This window comes from Euleptes europaea, chromosome 4, assembly GCF_029931775.1.
Source record: "Euleptes europaea isolate rEulEur1 chromosome 4, rEulEur1.hap1, whole genome shotgun sequence".
Taxonomy (NCBI): Eukaryota; Metazoa; Chordata; class Lepidosauria; order Squamata; family Sphaerodactylidae; genus Euleptes; species Euleptes europaea.
The window spans coordinates 104144941-104163897 of NC_079315.1; the positions used below are offsets into that span (position 1 = coordinate 104144941).

The window sequence follows — 18957 nt, forward strand, 5'->3', positions numbered from 1 at the left end:
CTTCCTAATGTTTAGACGGAAACTCTTCTGATTTAATTTCAACCCGTTGGTTCTGGTCTGACCTTATGAGGCAACAGAAAACAATTCGGCACCATCCTCTCTATATGACAGCCCTTCAAGAACTTGAAGATGGTTATCGCATCTCCTCTCAGTCTTCTCCCCTCCAGGCTAAACATACCTTGCAGAGCAGAGCTGTCGATCTTTCTTTCTTTGTATGGGATGCCGTTTTAGTTAGTTTAGAGCAAGCGGAGCAGTATCTGCTGCCATCATAGCTACAGTCCTGAGTGAGGGTTACACCTGTTACAAACAAAATGACATACTTGGATTGTCTTGCAATATGAGCCATGTATGCAGTGAGTGTGTGTATATACTGCCTGTATATCTGTGTTAAAGCTAGGGTTACCAGGCATGGTCTGGGAACTGGTGGGAGATGGAGGGGAGACAGATACTGTGGTGGGAGGGGGAGCAATTGGGGAGGGGCCGTGGCTCAGTGGTAGAGCATCTGCTTGGCATTAAGAAGGTTCAATCCCCGGCATCTAAGTTACAGGGACTAGGCAAGTAGGTGATGTGAAAGATCTCTGCTTGAGACCCTGGAGAGCTGCTGCATGTCTGAGTAGACAATACTGACTTTGATGAACCAAGGGTCTGATTCAGTATAAGGCAGCTTCATGTGTTCACATGTGTCACAGCTGCGCGATGATGTCACTTCTGATTAGGGTTGCCAGCTCCGGGTTGGGAAATACCTAGAGATTTTGGTGGTGGAGCCTGAGGAGGATGGGGTTTGGGGAGGGGAGGGACTTCAATGGGGTAGAATGCCATAGAGTCCACCTTCCAAATCAGCTATTTTCTCCAGGTGAACTGATCTCTGGTGCCTGGAGATCAGTTGTAATAGCGGGAGATCTCCAGCCACCACCTGAAGGTTGGCAACCCTGCTTCTGGTGTGACTCGGAAGCGCTGGCATGGTGCTGGGACAACTCTGTAGCACTTGCCCCCAAACACCATGATTTCCGGAGAGTTTTTGGGCAAGTGCTAGAGCGTCACCCTGGCACCATGCCAGACCTTCTGCATCACACCAGAAGTGACATCATCACGGCAATGATGATTGCTGCCCCCGCTTTGGCTGACCTGCTTCCATTCACCAACCAACTGAGCATTGGTGAGTACAGGGTCCATAAGTGCTGGGAGTTTGTCCGCCATTAGCACATACCCAGCAAGCCTAGCTCTTTTCAGTCAATATGGTCTCATGAACTAGAATCCTGGCAAATGCATGTATGGTGAGAGCGGGCTGCATACAGTATATACAGAGGTTGAAAATATGCTCATGGCCCCTTTCCGGGGAAATGGCAACAGGGGGTACTGGGATGGTAGTGCGTGTAGCACACTTTCCCCGTATGAAGAGGAGTTGGTTTTTTATATGCCGACTTTCTCTACCTCTTAAGGGAGAATCAAACCGGCTTACAATCACCTTCCCTTCCCCTCCCCACAACAGACACCCTGTGAGGTAGGTGGGGCTGAGAGAGCTCTAAAGAGCTGTGACTAGCCCAAGGTTACAAGAGCTGTGACTAGCCCAAGCGGTAAAACATAACAAATGAGAAGGGATTAAGAAACAGCTGGTGCTGGTGAAAGGTGAAACTGGCACCAAGTGTCTGGCTAAACTTGGGGTTGAAATCGAGTTCAGTCACACTGATGTTCAACGCAACGTAAAAATTATTCAACTCAAAGGAAAATCATGTGCGTGCTTTGTGTTCGTTGGGCATCGATTCACTGTAACTTGTGCACGGGGCTGTGGTTGCTGGCTTGTCTGATTTTGGTGGTGGGAATTGCTGGGCTTAAAAATGAAACTGACACCCTTTAGTCAGATTACAGCCCACATGAAACAGACTGTAAAATACTTCCTATATATTAACACTTTTTTATGCCTGTTTGTGGTTCAGTGGTTTTTTGGCTTGTTCATCACATAGCAAGATGAGAGGGGTTTTTTTTTGGTTAAGCTTTGCGAATCAGTGCTGGTTAGAGCTAGAATAGTCCCGATTTATCCTAGTCCTCTTTCGTACTTTGCGTTTTAGTTCTTAAATAACCATTTAGCAATGGGGAGAGGGGTTGTTCTGCATCAGTGTGGCTGCATCACAGGGGCAATTCACGAACTCTTAGTTCTCTACTCCGTGTATGTTTTTGTGCACAGTGCAAATAATTCTGTCTCCTTTTGAGTTTTTCATTGCATGGTCCATGAAAAATAAAAGGCACAATATGTACTGTATTTACTTTATTGTGCAGTGAGTATTCAGTTCATTGCTGCTAATTCTCTGTCAATAAATTTCTTTTACAATTTCTGTTCTTGTATACCCAGAGCAGAAAGAAGCTGGAGTGCCACAGATGGGAAATGATTTGTAATGTGTTTACATTTTTATTGTGTATGACTGCACTTCATGGTGAGAAGTGTGTGTGATATATATCATCATACAGTAGAAATATAGCCTACTATTGGTGTCTGGCTCTTCTGTGCCAAATGTTTAGTTGGAGATCTTCGAAGGAGAGCACTCTGTTTGGAGAGTTAAGGGTTTAAAAGTGAATTAGAAGTAAGCTGTTGCCTAGGGATTTCTCCAGGCAGGAATTTTCCACAAAAGCTTTGTGTCGTATTGTTTAACGACTTGGTCACTGGCTCTGACATCTGGAAGCTGCCCAAATCTGAGTAAATATCAGGCACCTTCCAACTAGCTCTGAAAGTGGTCAGCAGTGTAGGTTTTCAAGATGTTGCTGTAATTGTCTGACTCATGCGCTGTTTTCTGCCTAGAGGTGCTTGGAGCGGGTACGTAAAATAGGTCGGTGTGTGTCATTTTTGGACACCCTCCCATCAAAGTTGAACACTGGCACATTCTGTTGATTTCACTCACGTCCTTAAGCTCTATCTGCCCTCGAAATCTGTTGGATTTAATAAAGTGCTTAACCTTGGTCAGAATGCACCCTTTGCGTTTGCAAAAAAATGGAACATAGTGAGACTGACAATTTTCATTCTTATGGAAGTGACCCAGCTGGAGCAGCGTTGGTGTGACAAATTGGCTTGAGATGGCCCTGGGTTCATGTAGGACATGTTCTGGTCCAGACATGTTCTCTCTCTCTCTCTCTCTCTCTCTCTCGATAGATAGATAGATAGATAGATAGATAGATTTTGCCAAACCTGTTTCCATATTATTGTTCCCACCCAGACAATAAAAGGAACTCTCTTCATAATGAATGAAACAGGAGTCCAGTGGCACCTTAAAGACTAACAAAATGTATGCCAGCATGAGCTTTTTGTTAGTCAGAGCAAACTTCACCAGATGCTTGGGCTATACATCCATAAGAATGTAAATATACTTTATTTTTTTGTATTTTGTAGAAAAGTACACCCTGAAAGGCTAGCCTGATCTCGTCAGTTCTCAGAGGCTCAGCAGGTTTGGCCCTGGTTAGTACTTGGTGGGAGTCCAGAGTTGCTACGCAGAAGCAAGCAATGGCAAACCGCCTCTGTTTGTCTCTTGCCTTGAGACCCATACAGGGTCACCATAAGTTGGCTGCATCTTGACAGCACTACACCATCAGAAATTTACTCCCCTGTGAATGAGATACAATGAACTCTTGGCTCATGAAAGCTTGTCAGGCTGGTATTAGCCTTTCAGATGCCACTGGACTCCAGTTTTATGGTTGTCTGTAGCAGCAAAATTGCTGCCTTTCTGGAATTCTCTTCATGCTGGTAGAGCAGTGAACAAGCCTTCCCCTTATGTTGAAAAATATGAACTTTAGATAATACAACTTAGTAATATAATATAGAGAATATAACCAGGTTTTGTGTAGCATTTTAATAACATTTTAATATGATGCCTATGATATTATACTACAATAGATAATGTAATCTGTAAACTAATAACCTTGCATATATATTTAGTTTTCCCTCCCCTCGCTGCTTGGTTTACTTATATTTTATACTATAGCTCTAAGAATATTAGTAGCTAGGATGACTGTAGATTGTAGACTTGCCCCAAATATGGGTAGAATATGATCTTGTCTTACTATGGTAATAGTGTTGTATTAAGTATATGTGTTGTGTATTTTGCTGTGTGTTGTGTTGAAAATAAAAATAATAAAAACTTTTTAAAAAAGAAAAAAAATATGAACTTTAAAAATCCTAACTGAAATCTTTTCAAGGTAAGAGTAATGCAGTTGTTCTGTTGTGCATTGCTAGAACGGATACCTGGAGGTTCTGAATCAGGTTTTCCCTTTTGTCCCCCTTCCCAAAAGCATATGTTCCCGTCACTCCACATATTGATCACTTGACTGCGAACTCTTCAACCCGCACGTTGAATCTGGAGTGGAATGATGGCGGCTCAGCTGTCCCAGTTGACGTGGAAATTCAGAATGTTACCTGGGAAATTCAGATTTTGCGCAAAGATCCCATGGAGACTGTGGCGCTGGTGAGTTGTCCTTTCGCCTTTCTGTTCCAGTCCTTGTTTACTTCTCCATCCCAAGCTTTGAATGGGATAGATCACTTTCTAAATTTAGGAAAGCTATATGGGAGGGGGGAGGTAGTTGTGAATTTCCTGCATTGTGCAGGGGGTTAGACTAGATGACCAAGAAAGGGATCTTGGGGTGGTAGTGGATAGCTCAATGAAGATGTCAACCCAGTGTGCGGCTGCTGTAAAAAAGGCAAATTCCATGCTGGCCATAATTAGAAGAGGAATAGAAATTAAAACTGCTGATATCATACTGCCCTTGTACAAACCTATGGTGAGACCACACTTGGAATACTGTGTACAGTTCTGGTCATCACACCTAAAAATGGATATTACAGAGCTTGAGAAGGTGCAGAAAAGAGCAACCAAAATGATTAGGGGACTAGAGCAACTGTCCTATGGGGAGCGGTTAAGACGCTTAGGGCTGTTTAGCTTGGAAAGAAGGCGGCTGAGGGGAGACATGATAGAGGTCTATAAAATTATGCATGGTTTGGAGAGAGTGGACAGGGAGACGTTTTTCTCCCTCTCCCATAATACTAGAACACGGGGTCATCTGCTAAAGCTGGAGGGTGAGAGATTCGAAACAGATAAAAGGAAGTATTTTTTCACACAATGCATAGTTAAATTGTGGAACTCCCTGCCCCAGGATGTGGTGATGTCTGCCAGCTTGGAGGGCTTTAAGAGGGGAGTGGACATATTCATGGAGGAGAGGGGTATTCATGGCTGTTAGTTAGAATGGATACTAGTCATGCTGCTTACCTATTCTCTCTAGTATCAGAGGAGCATGCCTATTATTTTGGGTGCGGTGGAACACAGGCAGGATGGTGCTACAGCAGTCGTCTTCTTTGTGGGTTTCCTAGAGGCACCTGGTTGGCCACCGTGTGAACAGACTGCTGGACTTGATGGGCCTTGGTCTGATCCAGCAGGGCCTTTCTTATGTTCTTATGACCCTGATGATCCCTTCCAACTCTATGATTCTATGAAGATTCGGGGTTGGATTCAGCCAGGTTTTTCACTCACTGTTCCCCCAGTTTTCCTGCTTCAGCCCGTGTCCCCCATGGTTTGTGTCAGTAATCCCAACCACACCTGATTTGGGTAGTCAAAGGGGGTCCCCTCCTTCCCCCCTCCTGTGGAAAAGCTGGTTGAATCCAACCCACTGAACAAAAATTGTATCACTTGATTTGTTGCATATTGAAGAAGAAGATGACGAGTTGGTTTTTATATGCTGACTTTTTCTACCACTTAAGGAAACTGGCTTACAATCATCTTACCTTCCCCTCCGCACAACAGACACCCTGTGAAGCAGGTGGGGCTGAATGAGCTCTAAGAGAACTGTGACTAGCCCAAGGTCACCCAGCTGGCTTCGTGTGGAGGAGCAGGGAAACAAATCCAGTTGACCTGATTAGCCTCTTCCACTAATGTGGAGGAGTGGGGAATCAAACCCTGTTCTCCAGATCAGAGTCCACTGCTCCAAACCACCACCATGCTGGCTCTCTTGCACTCGTATCCCCACCAAGGAATTCAGGGTAACATATACAGAGAATCACAGTCCTATCCTAGATAGCATATTATACTTCTATATCAGTTGAAGTCACTGGGCTTAGAATGATCCAACTCTGTTGAGGATGGCACTGCTACTCCTATTTTTGTGCTTAGAAGAACCCTGAGAACTGGTTTAAGCTGAGAGGTCCAAGATCACCCTGTCGGCTGCTGCTTTATGGCTGAACAGAATCTCAGTCCAGCACTCTATCTGTCCTCTACAAAACACTCCTTCTGTAGGGAGGAAGAGCTAGGAAGACAATAAATAATACTGCAAGAAGGCCAAATACGTAGCCACTTTGTCTGGAGATGCCCAGATGTCCTCCATTAGTGGAGCGTAACATTTGCTCTTGTTGGAATTATCAGTGACATATATGGGATACATTGCTAGATGCTCATGAACAACATTTGGGAGATTGTCCCATTTTCCATCCTACAGGGGGCATGATGAGCATCTCACTGTACACCCAATGGGGAAGATCTGTCCTCAGAGCAGGATAATTGAACCAAGCGTGTCTACTCAAGAAGCCAGAAATGAACATGCATTCTTTATGCTTATTTTGGGGGGTGGTACAACTTTTTGGTAGCTGCTTGATAGGCCAGGCTAGCCCGATCTTGTCAGATCTTGGAAGCTAAGCAGAGTCAGCCATGGTTAATACCTGGATGGGAGACCACCAAGGAAATCAAGGTTGCTGAGCAGAAGCAGGCAATGTCACAACCACCTCTGCTGATGTCTTGCCTTGAAAACCCCACGCTCCTGGGGTTGCTATGAGTCAGTTGCAACTTGACGGCACGCAACGGTTACATTTTATGTGAAGGTTTTGCAGTAAGAGTAGTCTTGTGACTAAAAATGATTCTTTGGAAGCATGATTAAAACCATGATTAAATATTAGAGATGGAGATGACAAAAGTGCCAGCAGAGAGTGGTTGATGTAATCCCAAGTGTAAATTTGAAGGCTGATGAAGCCAAATGAGATCAGCAGGCTTGAGGGTGTTGCGAAGTCATCACTGGGACAGTTTTCCACCTAAGAGGAAACAGTCCTGGATATCCTACCCTTTTTGTTACTGTATATCGGCATCGTTGCAGTGAAAGGATTGAGAGTCTGCAGAATCCATCAAAACCAGAGTGATGCCTAAGATTAGAATCATAGAGCTGGAAGGGACTACCAGGGTCAACTAGTCCAACCCCCTGCACAATGCAGGAAATTCACAGCTACCTCCCCCACACACACCCCAGTGACCCCTACTCCGTGCCCAGAAGATGGCCAAGATGCCCTCCCTCTCAGGATCTGCCTATTGTCATAGAATCAGCACTGCTGACAGATGGCCATCTAGCCTCTGCTTAAAAACCTCCAGGGAAGGAACATTTACCACCTCCTGAGGAAGCCTGTTCCACTGAGGAACCGCTCTAACTGTTAGAAAATTCTAGAGAAGGAAGATTTATGTTTGGATCTTATAGAACATGATCCAATTTATGGTATTTCTTCTTGCTTCTTTTTTGTTTTTTAACACCGTGATTCAGATTTCCTTGGTACAACACAGGCAAAGTAGACCGAATGTGGTTGGCAGTTCTGATTTATAAGCTAGTAGTTGTTTTATCGAGCTACTTTTAAAAGAAAGATACTGCACTTTTAAAAAGAAGCAGGTGCATAGCCCAGTTGTAAAGTACGAAAAGGTGTGTGTGTGTGTGTGAAGTGCCGTCAAGTCACAGTCAACTTAAGGCAACACAGTAGGGTTTTCAAGGCAAGAGACTAACAGAGGTGGTTTGCCATTGCCTCTTCCTGCAAAATGACCCATAAGTAGGAGACCTTGCTGTTGAAGGTCCCATAAGTCAACAGCATTTTATTTGGAAGTTTTTATAATTATTTTGAAGTGTGTCCATCATTGTGGGTCAGATACGTCCTCTGCAGTCTTTATTGTAGTGTTATTCCTTCATAACTCAGTGCATGGAATAGTATCTTTAGAGTGCAGTCCTAAGCAGTTACATCCTTCTACGTCCCTTGTCCCACACACGTTCTCTGTGGTGGCTCCCATGTTATAGAACAGCCTTACCCGAGTCTATCAGGAAGGCTCGAATGCTTCTGTCCTTTCTCAGAATTAGCAAAACAGAAAAATTTCAGCAGGACATTCTCTTAAAGAGATCAGAATTACAGCGTAATGGACCAGCTCAGGAGATTGCTTCTATAAGGGATAGGATCACAGCATATTGCAGCGTTTAGAGTACTTATCACACTCTAAACTGCACTTGACTCTCTTCTCCCCATATAACCCTGTCTTCTGTATGGGATGTCAAACTGCAAGCAGTTTTTCCATTTTAGACCCTTTTTTGTTGTCTTGCATAGTTTTCCAGTTTCTTCAGTCGTAACCCCACTGCATTGTTTTGTCTATCAGAAATCTTTGCTGTTCAGCTGAAGTGTCTTTATCATATCGTATTATATTTTGTAAGCTGCATACTGCTAAATGGTCTTTATCATGTTTTGTAATCCAGCTTTACTCTGTCAAAAAGGGCCACTGTGAATAATAATGGTAAAGAAATAAATCCTCCTCAGGGTGGCACTAGCACTGTATTGGAAGACATGATAATTGCAACCACAGCTTGCAAACTGTGGGCTATGGCTCAGTGGTAGAGCCTCTGCTTGGCATGCAGAAGGTCCCAGGTTCAATCCCCAGCATCTCCAGTTAAAGGGACTAGGCAAGGAGATGATGTGAAAGACCCCTGCCCGAGACCCTGGAGAGCCACTGCCAGTCTGAGTAGACAATACTGACTTGGATGGACCAAGGGTCCAAGGGTCTGATTCAGTTCAAGGCAGCTTCATGTGTTCATGTGACTGATCGGCCCTGGCAATTGAACATGCAGGCAATTGAACATGCAGGCTTGTTTACTTCCCTTTTTGTTGATGAGTCTTTTGGGGGAAACAACAGACAACTGAAACTCAGAACTGGACCATTAATTCACGCTGTATGGAACCATCATGCAAAGAAGTATGCCCGTACTTACCAAAGGACATTCCACCACTGCTACACAATTACAATTTACAGGAGAGTGTAATTCCTTCGGTTGTATCTATAAGAAGGCCAAAAGTATAGATTTGAATGAAGTTGTCTGTAACATTCCTTTTGCATTTGTAGGAAACCTATCATTCAAAATTAACTGCTAATAAAATGACCATCCTCCACTGGAGCTGGACATCAGACATACCTTTGGAATGCACCACTCATTATGTCCAGATTCGCTGCTACCATCACTTGAAAGACTTTCCAGGGACCACATCATGGAGTGAGTGGAGTTCGCTTGCCAAGATACCAGGTAAAGTGATGCTGTCGTGTGACGGCTACTCAACAAGTGAAGACTACGGCAAAGTAAATTTACGGTTGTGTTTGACTGCAGAATGCAGCACACCTGAGTCATTTGCTTTAGAGCCAGGTATTGAGAGGAATACCTAAATCATCGCTGGATTTGTGCTGGCGAGTGGCAGAACAAAACATTCGCTTGCATAGACGTTGCCTCTCCATAGATTTTGTTAAGTGTTTCTGTTTGTTCAGATTCCAGGAGATTTGATCCCAGTGAGGCTCATCTCACATGCATGTTATTAGAGATGCCACAAACCTCAACAGTCCCAGGTTCAATCCCCGGCATCTCCAGTTAAAGGGACCAGGCAAATAGGTGATGTGAAAGGCCCCTGCCTGAGACCCTGCTGGTCTGAGTAGACAGTACTGACTTTGATGGACCAATAGCGCATTCCTGAGCTTTAAGGGCAAAAGCCCTTAGGAGGCCAGGAAGGCGCTGCGCCAGTGTTAGGGGCCCCTGCACTGGCGTCCAAGCTATTTATGCCGCCGTTAGTGGCCCCAGTGCTGGCGAGGAGGCCTGGATGCTGGTCTGTGGGCGCTGCCATGGCAGCACCACCCCGGGACGCTGACGGAGCCTTTTGTTGGCATCCCACTGGCTTAAAGGCCTACGCTGGCATCTTGGGGGCGGGGGGTGTTCCGGCATCCCGGGAGGTGTTCCCGGGGCAGGGCGAGGGGAAGAGCTGCCTTTAGGCAGCCTCCTGTTCCCTTTCACCCGGGGTACGCCGGCGGCAAGAAGAGCAAGGCTGTGCCTGCTTTTTAGCAGATGCAGCCTCCCTTTTCTCTATGGGGCAAAAAGCCCCATTTAAAATTTAAAAAGCCTTTAAAAGGCTTTTTTTGTTTTGACTTTTCAGCTTTGGGGAAACAGGTTAGGAGGCGCTGCAAGGGTCTGATTCGGTATAAGGCAGCTTCATGTGTCCAGTGATGCATTCAAAAGTCAAAATTCATCTGAGCAAAGTTTCTTCTCGAGGTGATCCCCTGTTAGTCTTGAATTACAAAATGTGTTTGCAATTTAAAATGAAATGTTACTTAGAGTTTGGGTTGATCTTGTGCATTCTTGGAATGTAGTTTCTAGATGAAATGTGCGACTCTTTGGTTGGGTAACTGAGGGGATAATCATAAACTGTGGATGTTTCCTGTTCCCCTATGCTGACCCCAATCCTTTCCCTTCTTCATTATAGGGCAAGATACGGGCTCTGTGCTTAAAGTGTTTCCTGTGGACGAAGTGGTACAAGTAGGTTCCAACCTGACTTTCTGCTGCGTGTGGAAGACAGGACAGCAATTCGACAGCATGGGGTATGGCTCTTATCCACCTGGCCAGAGCCCAGAGCCTGTCCATCTCTCCAACTGGAGTGTTGTGATCTATGTGCCCAATGTTAACAAGAGCATCACATCTGGGGATAATGCATGGTGTAGCATAAATCCCATTGATGTCACTGGAACCACCGTCTTTATAGGCTGTAAGTACATCACTGGGCAAATTGCTTTCGTCTTAATTCTTTGCTTCGATGCAATGTAAATAATTGGGTCCTTTCTTCTTTGAGATGGAAATTGCACTAGGTCTTTCAGCATGGAACCTGATCCCCACCCCCAAGGATATGTTGAGCATATAACAAAGGAAAGCCTGCAGTCATACTATATATAGTCTGCCATGTTGGAGTATCTCTCCCCCCCCCCCCCACTGCCATATATGATTGCCAGCGCAAGGCAGCGGAGTATCTCTGTCTTTCCCAAGGTTCCTTATTGCACTTCGAGTTAAAGGTAAAGGTACCTTGTGCAAGCACCAGGTCATTCCTGATCCATGGGGTGACGTCACATCCTAACGTTTCGTAGGCAGACTTTGTTTTACAAGGTGATTTGCCAGTGCCTTCCCCAGTCATCTTCCCTTTACCCCCAGCAAGCTGGGTACTCGTTTCACCAACCTCAGAAGAATGGAAGGCTGAGTCAACCTTGAGTCGGCTACCAGAAACCGACTTCTGTCGGGATCGAACTCAGGTCGTGAGCAGAGCTTGGACTGCAGTACTGCAGCTTACCACTCTGAGCCACGGGGCTCTTGCACTCTTGAGTTGGGCAGCACTAAATACAGTTTAAAATGTAGGAATCAGACAGGTAAATATGCTATATATTTTTCAGCTTAAGAAGCAGAATCAGAGCTGTCGCCAGATTCTTCCTAAATCCGCATTTAGGGCAACAGTTGAGCTTTAAGTCTGTGACTTGAGGTTTGACGTGTATGATAGCCCGGACCATTTCTTTTCTTGCTGCTGCAGACCCCCCTGATATTCCACAAAGCCTAACCTGTGAAACATCAGATTTTAAGGAAATCACTTGTGAATGGAAAGGAGGAAGGCCAACTAATTTGTATAGCCCTCAGCGAAGAACGAACTATACTTTATTTGAAAGGTAATCACGATTATGAATAAGATTCTCGAATGTAATATATTTTAATATAACATTAGCTGATCTGGCCCAGTGCTTTCTAATGTCTTTGCAAAGCCTTGGGGAGATAAGATCTTGGCTGGATGGCTCATTGGAAGACCGGAGGACCTTGGTTCAATCTAATGAATGGTCCGAAGTGGTTATGGGTGTGTGTGTGTGTGTAATCCAGTCTGATGCGATTTTGCAGTCATCCTTATTGGAGACTTGTGTTATTAAGTACCCCTTTTTGATAGTTTGTCAGGGAACCTACTGTAGCTGTAAACATGAAATCTAAACCCCAGTTACAGTGGTTTTATGTTGTTCATGGCACTGAATGTTTCATATATTCAGGCAGTCCATTGATAAATACTTGGCAAGAAGAATGGGTGAGGTCTTCAGTTTCTACATGAGCTGCGGACGCTAATCTGGTGAACCGGGTTTGTTTCCTCACTCCTACACATGAAGCCAGCTGGGTGACCTTGGGCTAGTGATAGTTCTCTTAGAGCTTTCTCGGTGTCTGTTGTGCGGAGGGGAAGTGAAGGTGATTGTAAGCTGGTTTGATTCTTCCTTAAGTGGTAGAGAAAGTTGGCATATAAAAACCAACTTTTCTTCTTCATTAGTAAGGGCTTTCATTATATTGAACCTGGGACTTCTAGTTCTTTTCTATTCAGTTCATTGGGTTGGGTCCAGTGTAAAGGCTGCAAATTTTCCTGACTTTTCCTTCCTCCCTGGCATGTTTTTTTTTCCCAACCCCAGGAAAGTTTATTCCTAGGGTTGTGGACTTGCATGGTGCCATGGCCGTCTGGGTCAGGAGGTTGCAGTGGGAAAAACACCACTCATGGAGGGGGCAGGAAGGGGTGATTTTATTCTTCTGACCTGTGTGGCTTTTATCCCACATGAGTCTCACAGCCCTAGGAATAAACTGTCCTGGGCTGAGGAAAGGACAGCTGGGGAAGCAGAAAAGCTGGAAAGATGTGCGGCTATCATTGTAGTCTTCTGACTGGTTATAAGACCTATTATATTAGGTGCTGTGGAACACAGGCAGGATGGTGCTGCTGCAGTTGTCTTGTTTGTGGGCTTCCTAGAGGCACCTGGTTGGCCACTGTGTGAATACACTGCTGGACTTGATGGGCCTTGGTCTGATCCAGCATAGCCAGTGTGGTGTAGTGGTTAAAAGCGGTGGTTTGGAACGGTGGACTCTGATCTGGAAAACCGGGTTTGATTCCCACTCCTCCACATGAGTGGCAGACGTGAATCTGGTGAACCGGGTTGGAACCCCCACTCCTACACATGAAGCCAGCTGCATGACCTTGGGCTAGTCACAGCTCTCTTAGAGCTCTCTAAGCCTTGCCTACCTCACAGGGTGTTTGTTGTGGGGAGGGGAATGTAATTGTAAGCCGGTTTGATTTTGCCTTAAGTGGTAGAGAAAGTCAGCATATAAAAACCAACTCTTCTTCCTCTTCTTATCATATCCGATTTGCTATACTTTTAAAAATGGAACACATGTTCATTTTCTTTAATCCATTTCTGAAATATTCTAATTATATTGTCCTTGAGTGGGTAATAGAAAGTTATCATGAAATTCATTGTTGGGAACTGAATGTTAATTCTTACCTTTTTGTTTTTAAATCTTGTAGTATATCTGGGAAAAACGTTACATATAACGAAAAAGAAAATCCTGAATATTATCGCTGCAATTTTTCCGTTCTTGACAATCAGAGAATATATAACTTTACAGTCCATGGCGTCAATCCCCTGGGTCAATCAGAAGCCTCTATTTCAATTGATATAAATTATAGAGGTAAGACTTTTTTTATATTCAGCACCAAAAATTAGTCTGTTTTTGGGCACCTACAAGATGAAATGTTCATTCAGAAATCAGTTTTCCCCCGTCAAAACAACCATTAAATGTTTCAGAATTCAAGCAGTCCAATTATATAGGAGAGCCAGCGTGGTGTATTGGTTAAGAGCAGTAGTTTGGAGTGGTGGACTCTGATCTGGAGATCCGGGTTTGATTCCCCACTCCTCCACATGAGCGGCGGAGGCTAGTCTGGTGAACCGGGTTGGTTTCCCCACTCCTCTACATGAAGCCAGCTGTGTGACCTTGGGCTAGTCACAGTTCTCTTCGAGCTCTCTCAGCCCCTCGTACCTCACAGGGTGTCTGTTATGGGGAGGGGAAGGGAAGGTATTGTAAGCCGCTTTGATTCTTCCTTAAGTGGTAGAGAAAGTTGGCACATAAAAACCAACTCTACTTCTTGGATGATGGGACAGAGAGCATGCTAATCAAATTTGCAGATGACACCAAGTTAAGAGGGGTAGTTAATACCCCAGAGGATAGGGTCAGAGTTCAGAATGACCTTGATAGACTGGAGAGCTGGGCCATAAGTAATAAAATGGATTTCAATAGGGAGAAGTATAAGGTACTTCACCTAGGCAGAAACAACATAAGGCACAGGTACAGGATGGGAGAGAGTTGGCTTGACAACAGTACATGTGAAAGAGATCTGGGAGTCTTAGTGGTCCACAAACTGAACATGAGTCAACAGTGAAATGTGGCGGCTAAGAAGGCCAATGCAATTCTGGGCTGCATCAATAGGAGTATTGTGTCTAGATCAAGGGAAGTAATACTACCACTCTATTCTGCATTGGTCAGACCTCACTTGGAATACTGTGTCCAGTTTTGGGCTCCACAATTTAAGAAGGATGTTAACAAGTTGGAGCGTGTCCAGAGGAGGGCGACCAGAATGGTCAAAGGTCTGGAATCCATGCCCTATGAGGGAGAGTCTTAGGGAGTTGGGCTTGTTTAGTTTGGAGAAGAGAAGGTTGAGGGGAGACATGATAGCCATTTTTAAATATTTGAAGGGATGTCATGTTGATGAGGGAACTAGCTTGTTCTCTGTTGCTTCAGAGACTAGGACACGGAGTAATGGATTTAAACTAAGAGAAAAGCGATTCCACCTAAACATTAGGAAGAACTTTCTGACGGTGAGGGCTGTTCGACAGTGCAATGCGCTGCCTCGGAGGGTGGTGGAGTCCTTGTCTTTGGAGGTCTTTAAATAGAGGCTGGATGGCCATCTGTCGAGAGTGGGATCCTGCATGGTGGTGGGGAGGGCTGGGGTCACTGGGGATGTGGGGGGGAGGTAGTTGTTAATTTCCTACATTGGGCAGGGATTTGGACTAGATGATCCTGGTGGTCCCTTCCAACTCTATGATTCTATGATTCTTCTTCTTCTCCTTCTCCTTTTACTTTTACCTTATCTACTTCTACTACTTCTACTATATTTAGGGTTTCTCTGCACTCTGATGCAGAACTTGTTGTTCTCCTTCAGTTTTCGCAAAATCGTGTTCTCCTTTGGATAAAGCTTGACCCCTCTGTAATGAACAGGCTTGGATGTAGATCACGATGGGTAGTCATGTTAGTCTGTCAATAGCAGTATAAAAGAGCAAGAGTCCAGTAGCACCTTAAAGACTAACAACATTTCTGGCAGGGCATGAGCTTGGATGGGTGGAGTGGTCTTGCTTGGTAGCAGATGGCAGCAGGGGCCGAGGAGAGGGGCAGTCTGCACTTGCCCCCCCCGAGCCTTACCCCCTGTGGGTGGGTGGCTGTATGTCAGTAGTCTGGGGGCACAGGTGGAAGACCTAGTTAGCCCCCTTCAACAAGTATCCCCAGGCTAAGAGAAAGGCAGTGGATCGGAGAGCTTTTATATCTGCCACAAATGTTGGCTTGGTCTTTGTGCCCCCTGACTTACAAAACCAGAAGGATTATGGTTTATCTGTGTAAATGTCCTAGCTGCATGTCCTTCCTCTGATAGGCTTCTTTAGTGGTGTCAGAGCCAGTATCTCATTCTCATGGCTCTTGTTTCAAATAGACTCCCTAGCCCACATTGCTTTAGCTTGTCCACAAAATAATATTGCATGAAATAAATACATCACTCCCTGGATAAAACGGCTAAAGACCCTTTCTGAGAAGCGGGTACTGCGTTGTCTGCTGTCAAATAGATCCGTCAATTGCATGAGAGATGTGGCAACTTTTCTCTTTATAGTAACAAGGAAAAATTTAATTTCATTCCCCCTTTTTAAAGTGTGTAGTGGTTGATGGGTAGCCAGTGGCTGTTAAATCTAGGGAAAGGAAACCACGCAGTGCCTGATGCCATGTTTACTTTTCTCCCATAATGCATTGAGAGGGGGATGGAAATAGAGGAAGCTTGTTTTGAATCTCTCCCAGGCGTGGAAAGGGTAACTTCTGATCATCAATTGCAGCAGTCCTGGTTCCAATTGTTTCCGTTTGTGACTATAATTCCTCTAGAATCTTCCCTTATCTTGTTCCTTCTGCTCTGCACAGAATCATTTGGTCTCGATCATCTAGATATTAGGAAGAATTTTCTAACAGTTAGAGCGGTTCCTCGATGGAACAGGCTTTCTTGGAAGGTGGTAAGCTCTCCTTCCCTGGAGGTTTTTAAGAAGAGAGGGAGGGCATCTTGGCCATCTTCTGGGCATGGAGTAGGTGTGGGGGGAGAAGGTAGTTGTGAATTTCCTGCATTGTGCAGGGGGTTGGACTAGATGACCCTGGTGGTCCCTTCCAATTCTATGACTGATCCCCTTTCCCACTGCCACCAGCTTTCAAGCCTCTCACCATGATGATTTCTCCTCTCTGGTGGCCACCTCTAAAGGTAAAAGTAGTCCTCTGTGCAAGCACCAGGTCATTCCTGACCCATGAGGTGACGTCATATCCCGACGTTTACTAGGCAGACTTTGTTTACGGGGTGGTTTGCCATTGCAGTGGCCACCTCTACCCATCTTTAAATCTTTCCCATAGTTTTTCCTGAACAATTTCCAGGGGGAAATAGCAGGTTGTAATAGTGAGTATCGAATTCAGGTTACTGAGAATCCCAAGCTATCTCTTTTTTTAAAAGTTTCTAGCTATTATGGCTACAGAGATACACTTGAAATTGTGTGGACAGTACTTTCAGGCCTTTAAGGTGCCACTGGACTCAGTTCTTGCTCTCTCTGTAGACACCGTCTGCTAACATAAGACAATAAATAAGGGCTAAATAAGATTGGCTATTCAATGTCTTTTCCTCTCTCATAACTGCAAAATCCAGAAAGCAAACATTGCTAAATAAATTGTATGACATAAGAAATTATGTGTTCAAATTTGCTTGGATATATTGATTTATTTGCTTGCTGCATCTAAAGCAGGGGTGTGAAGCATAAGGCCCACGGGCTGGATCCGGCCCCTTGAGAGCTCTTATCTGGCCAGCCGAGACAGCCACCCCCTCCCATCCCGATCTGGGCTGGCGAGGCATGGCCCGACCACGTGACATTTATGTTATATCCGGCCCTCGTAGCAATTGAGTTCAACACCCCTGATTTAAAGTCTGCCTCCCTACCAGTTTCCAGGTGGTCTGCAGAAATTTAAAAACCAACTAGGGGGGTGCATTCAGGTATACCTGAGCCAAAATTTTTCCCGAAATTGGCTGTTTTGGGTTGGCTCAGGAAATGACCCCAAACAGTCTCAGAATTCTGGTAGTATGAAAAATTCATCTCTTGGGATTTGGGGAGTTTTGAGAAGGCTCAGGAGTGGGGGTGGGAGAGAGAGAGGAAGCTGGCCTGGGAAACAGCTGTTAGTTGGCGTGTCTCTTCCCTTTCAAATGGGAGGGAGATGCCAACTAACTGCCGATGGTCAGGTAGACCTGGCCTCCACCCATTTGAAAAGGGAAAGGCCCAGCAGGTGCTAGCGGGCCCACTGGAAATCGGCAAGTAGCGGACTGGAGTCTACCTAGCAAATTTTTGGTGTTAAGTAAAGAATAGCAACAGGCATCTGACAAAAAAAAATACATTGTTTTTTCTTCCCCTCCAGTTCATCTACAGACCCCTACAGCTTTAACTGTGATTAACAATAACCCAACTCATGTCACACTGTCTTGGCGTCTGTCTGGCAACTTGAAACCCATTATGCTTCGGTGTCTGGTTCGCATTAACAGTAGCGGAACTACAGAAGGTTTGGTAGGTACCTTTCCCTTTAAACTGGTGTGTGTGTGTGTGTGTGTGTGTGTGTGTGTGAGAAAGAGAGAGAGAGAGAGAGAGATTAGCCACCTAGCTACCAGTGTGATGTAGAAAGCCAGCGTGTAGTGGTTAAGAGCAGTGGTTTGGAGCAGTGGACTCTGATCTGGAGAACCGGGTTTGGTTCCCCACTCCTCCATATGAGCGGCGGAAGCTAATCTGGTGAACTGGGTTGGTTTCCCCACTCCTACACATGAAGCCAATTGGGTAATCTTGGGCTAGTCACACACTCTCAGCCCCACCAACCTCACAGGGTGTCTGTTGTGGGGAGGGGAAGGGAAGGTGATTGTAAGCTGATTTGATTCTTCCTTAAGTGGTAAAGAAAGTCAGCATATAAAAACCAAGTCTTCTTCTTCTTCTAGCTCCTGCTTCAAACACAAGAACAAAAACAACATAATACCTTTATTTTGTGTGTGTAAAGTGCTGTCAAGTTGCAGCCAACTTATAACAACCCCTGGTGGGGTTTTCAAGGCAATTGATTAAGCAGAGGTGGTTTGTCATTGCCTTCCTCTGCAGAGTCTTCCTTGGAGGTTTCCCAAGTACCAACCCAACTTAACCTCCGAGAACTGAAGAGATTGGGCTATATTATACCATTCCACATCCCAATACCTTTTATTAGGACCAACCAAAATGTCACAATACAGTGTGCAAGCTTTTGAGTTCTCTATCTGGACGTTACTTTCCCCACTAGAGCAACTGCCCTATGAGGAGCGGTTAAAATGCTCAGGGCTGTTTAGCTTGGCAAGCAGGTGGTTAAGGGGAGACATGATAGAGGTCTGTAAAATTATGCATGGTTTGGAGAGAATGGACAGGGAAAAGCTTTTCTCCCTCTCTCATAATACTAGGAGGTGGGGTCATCTGCTGAAGCTGGAGGGTGAGGGATTCAAAACAGATAAAAGTATTTTTTCACAACGCATAGTTAAGTTGTGGAACTCCCTGCCCCAGGATGTGGTGATGGCTGCCACCTTGGAAGGCTTTAAGAGGGGAGTGGACATGTTCATGGAGGAGAGGGCTATTCGTGGCTACTAGTAAAAATGGATACTAGTCATGATGCATACCTATTGTCTCAGCATCAGAGGAGCATGGCTATTCTATGAGGTGCTGTGGAACA

General features: G+C 45.0%; 1 protein-coding gene across 1 annotated transcript in view; it reads left to right on the plus strand.

Moving 5' to 3' along the window:
- LIFR (LIF receptor subunit alpha) overlaps positions 1-18957 on the plus strand; it is a 57023-nt gene that overhangs the window by 4488 nt on the left and 33578 nt on the right. Inside the window, exons 2-8 of the mRNA XM_056849061.1 lie at positions 2792-2806; positions 4273-4445; positions 9153-9330; positions 10550-10828; positions 11636-11768; positions 13421-13584; positions 17644-17789. Of these exons, the coding sequence (XP_056705039.1) occupies positions 2792-2806; positions 4273-4445; positions 9153-9330; positions 10550-10828; positions 11636-11768; positions 13421-13584; positions 17644-17789 (1088 nt within the window). The remainder of the gene's footprint in view (positions 1-2791; positions 2807-4272; positions 4446-9152; positions 9331-10549; positions 10829-11635; positions 11769-13420; positions 13585-17643; positions 17790-18957) is intronic.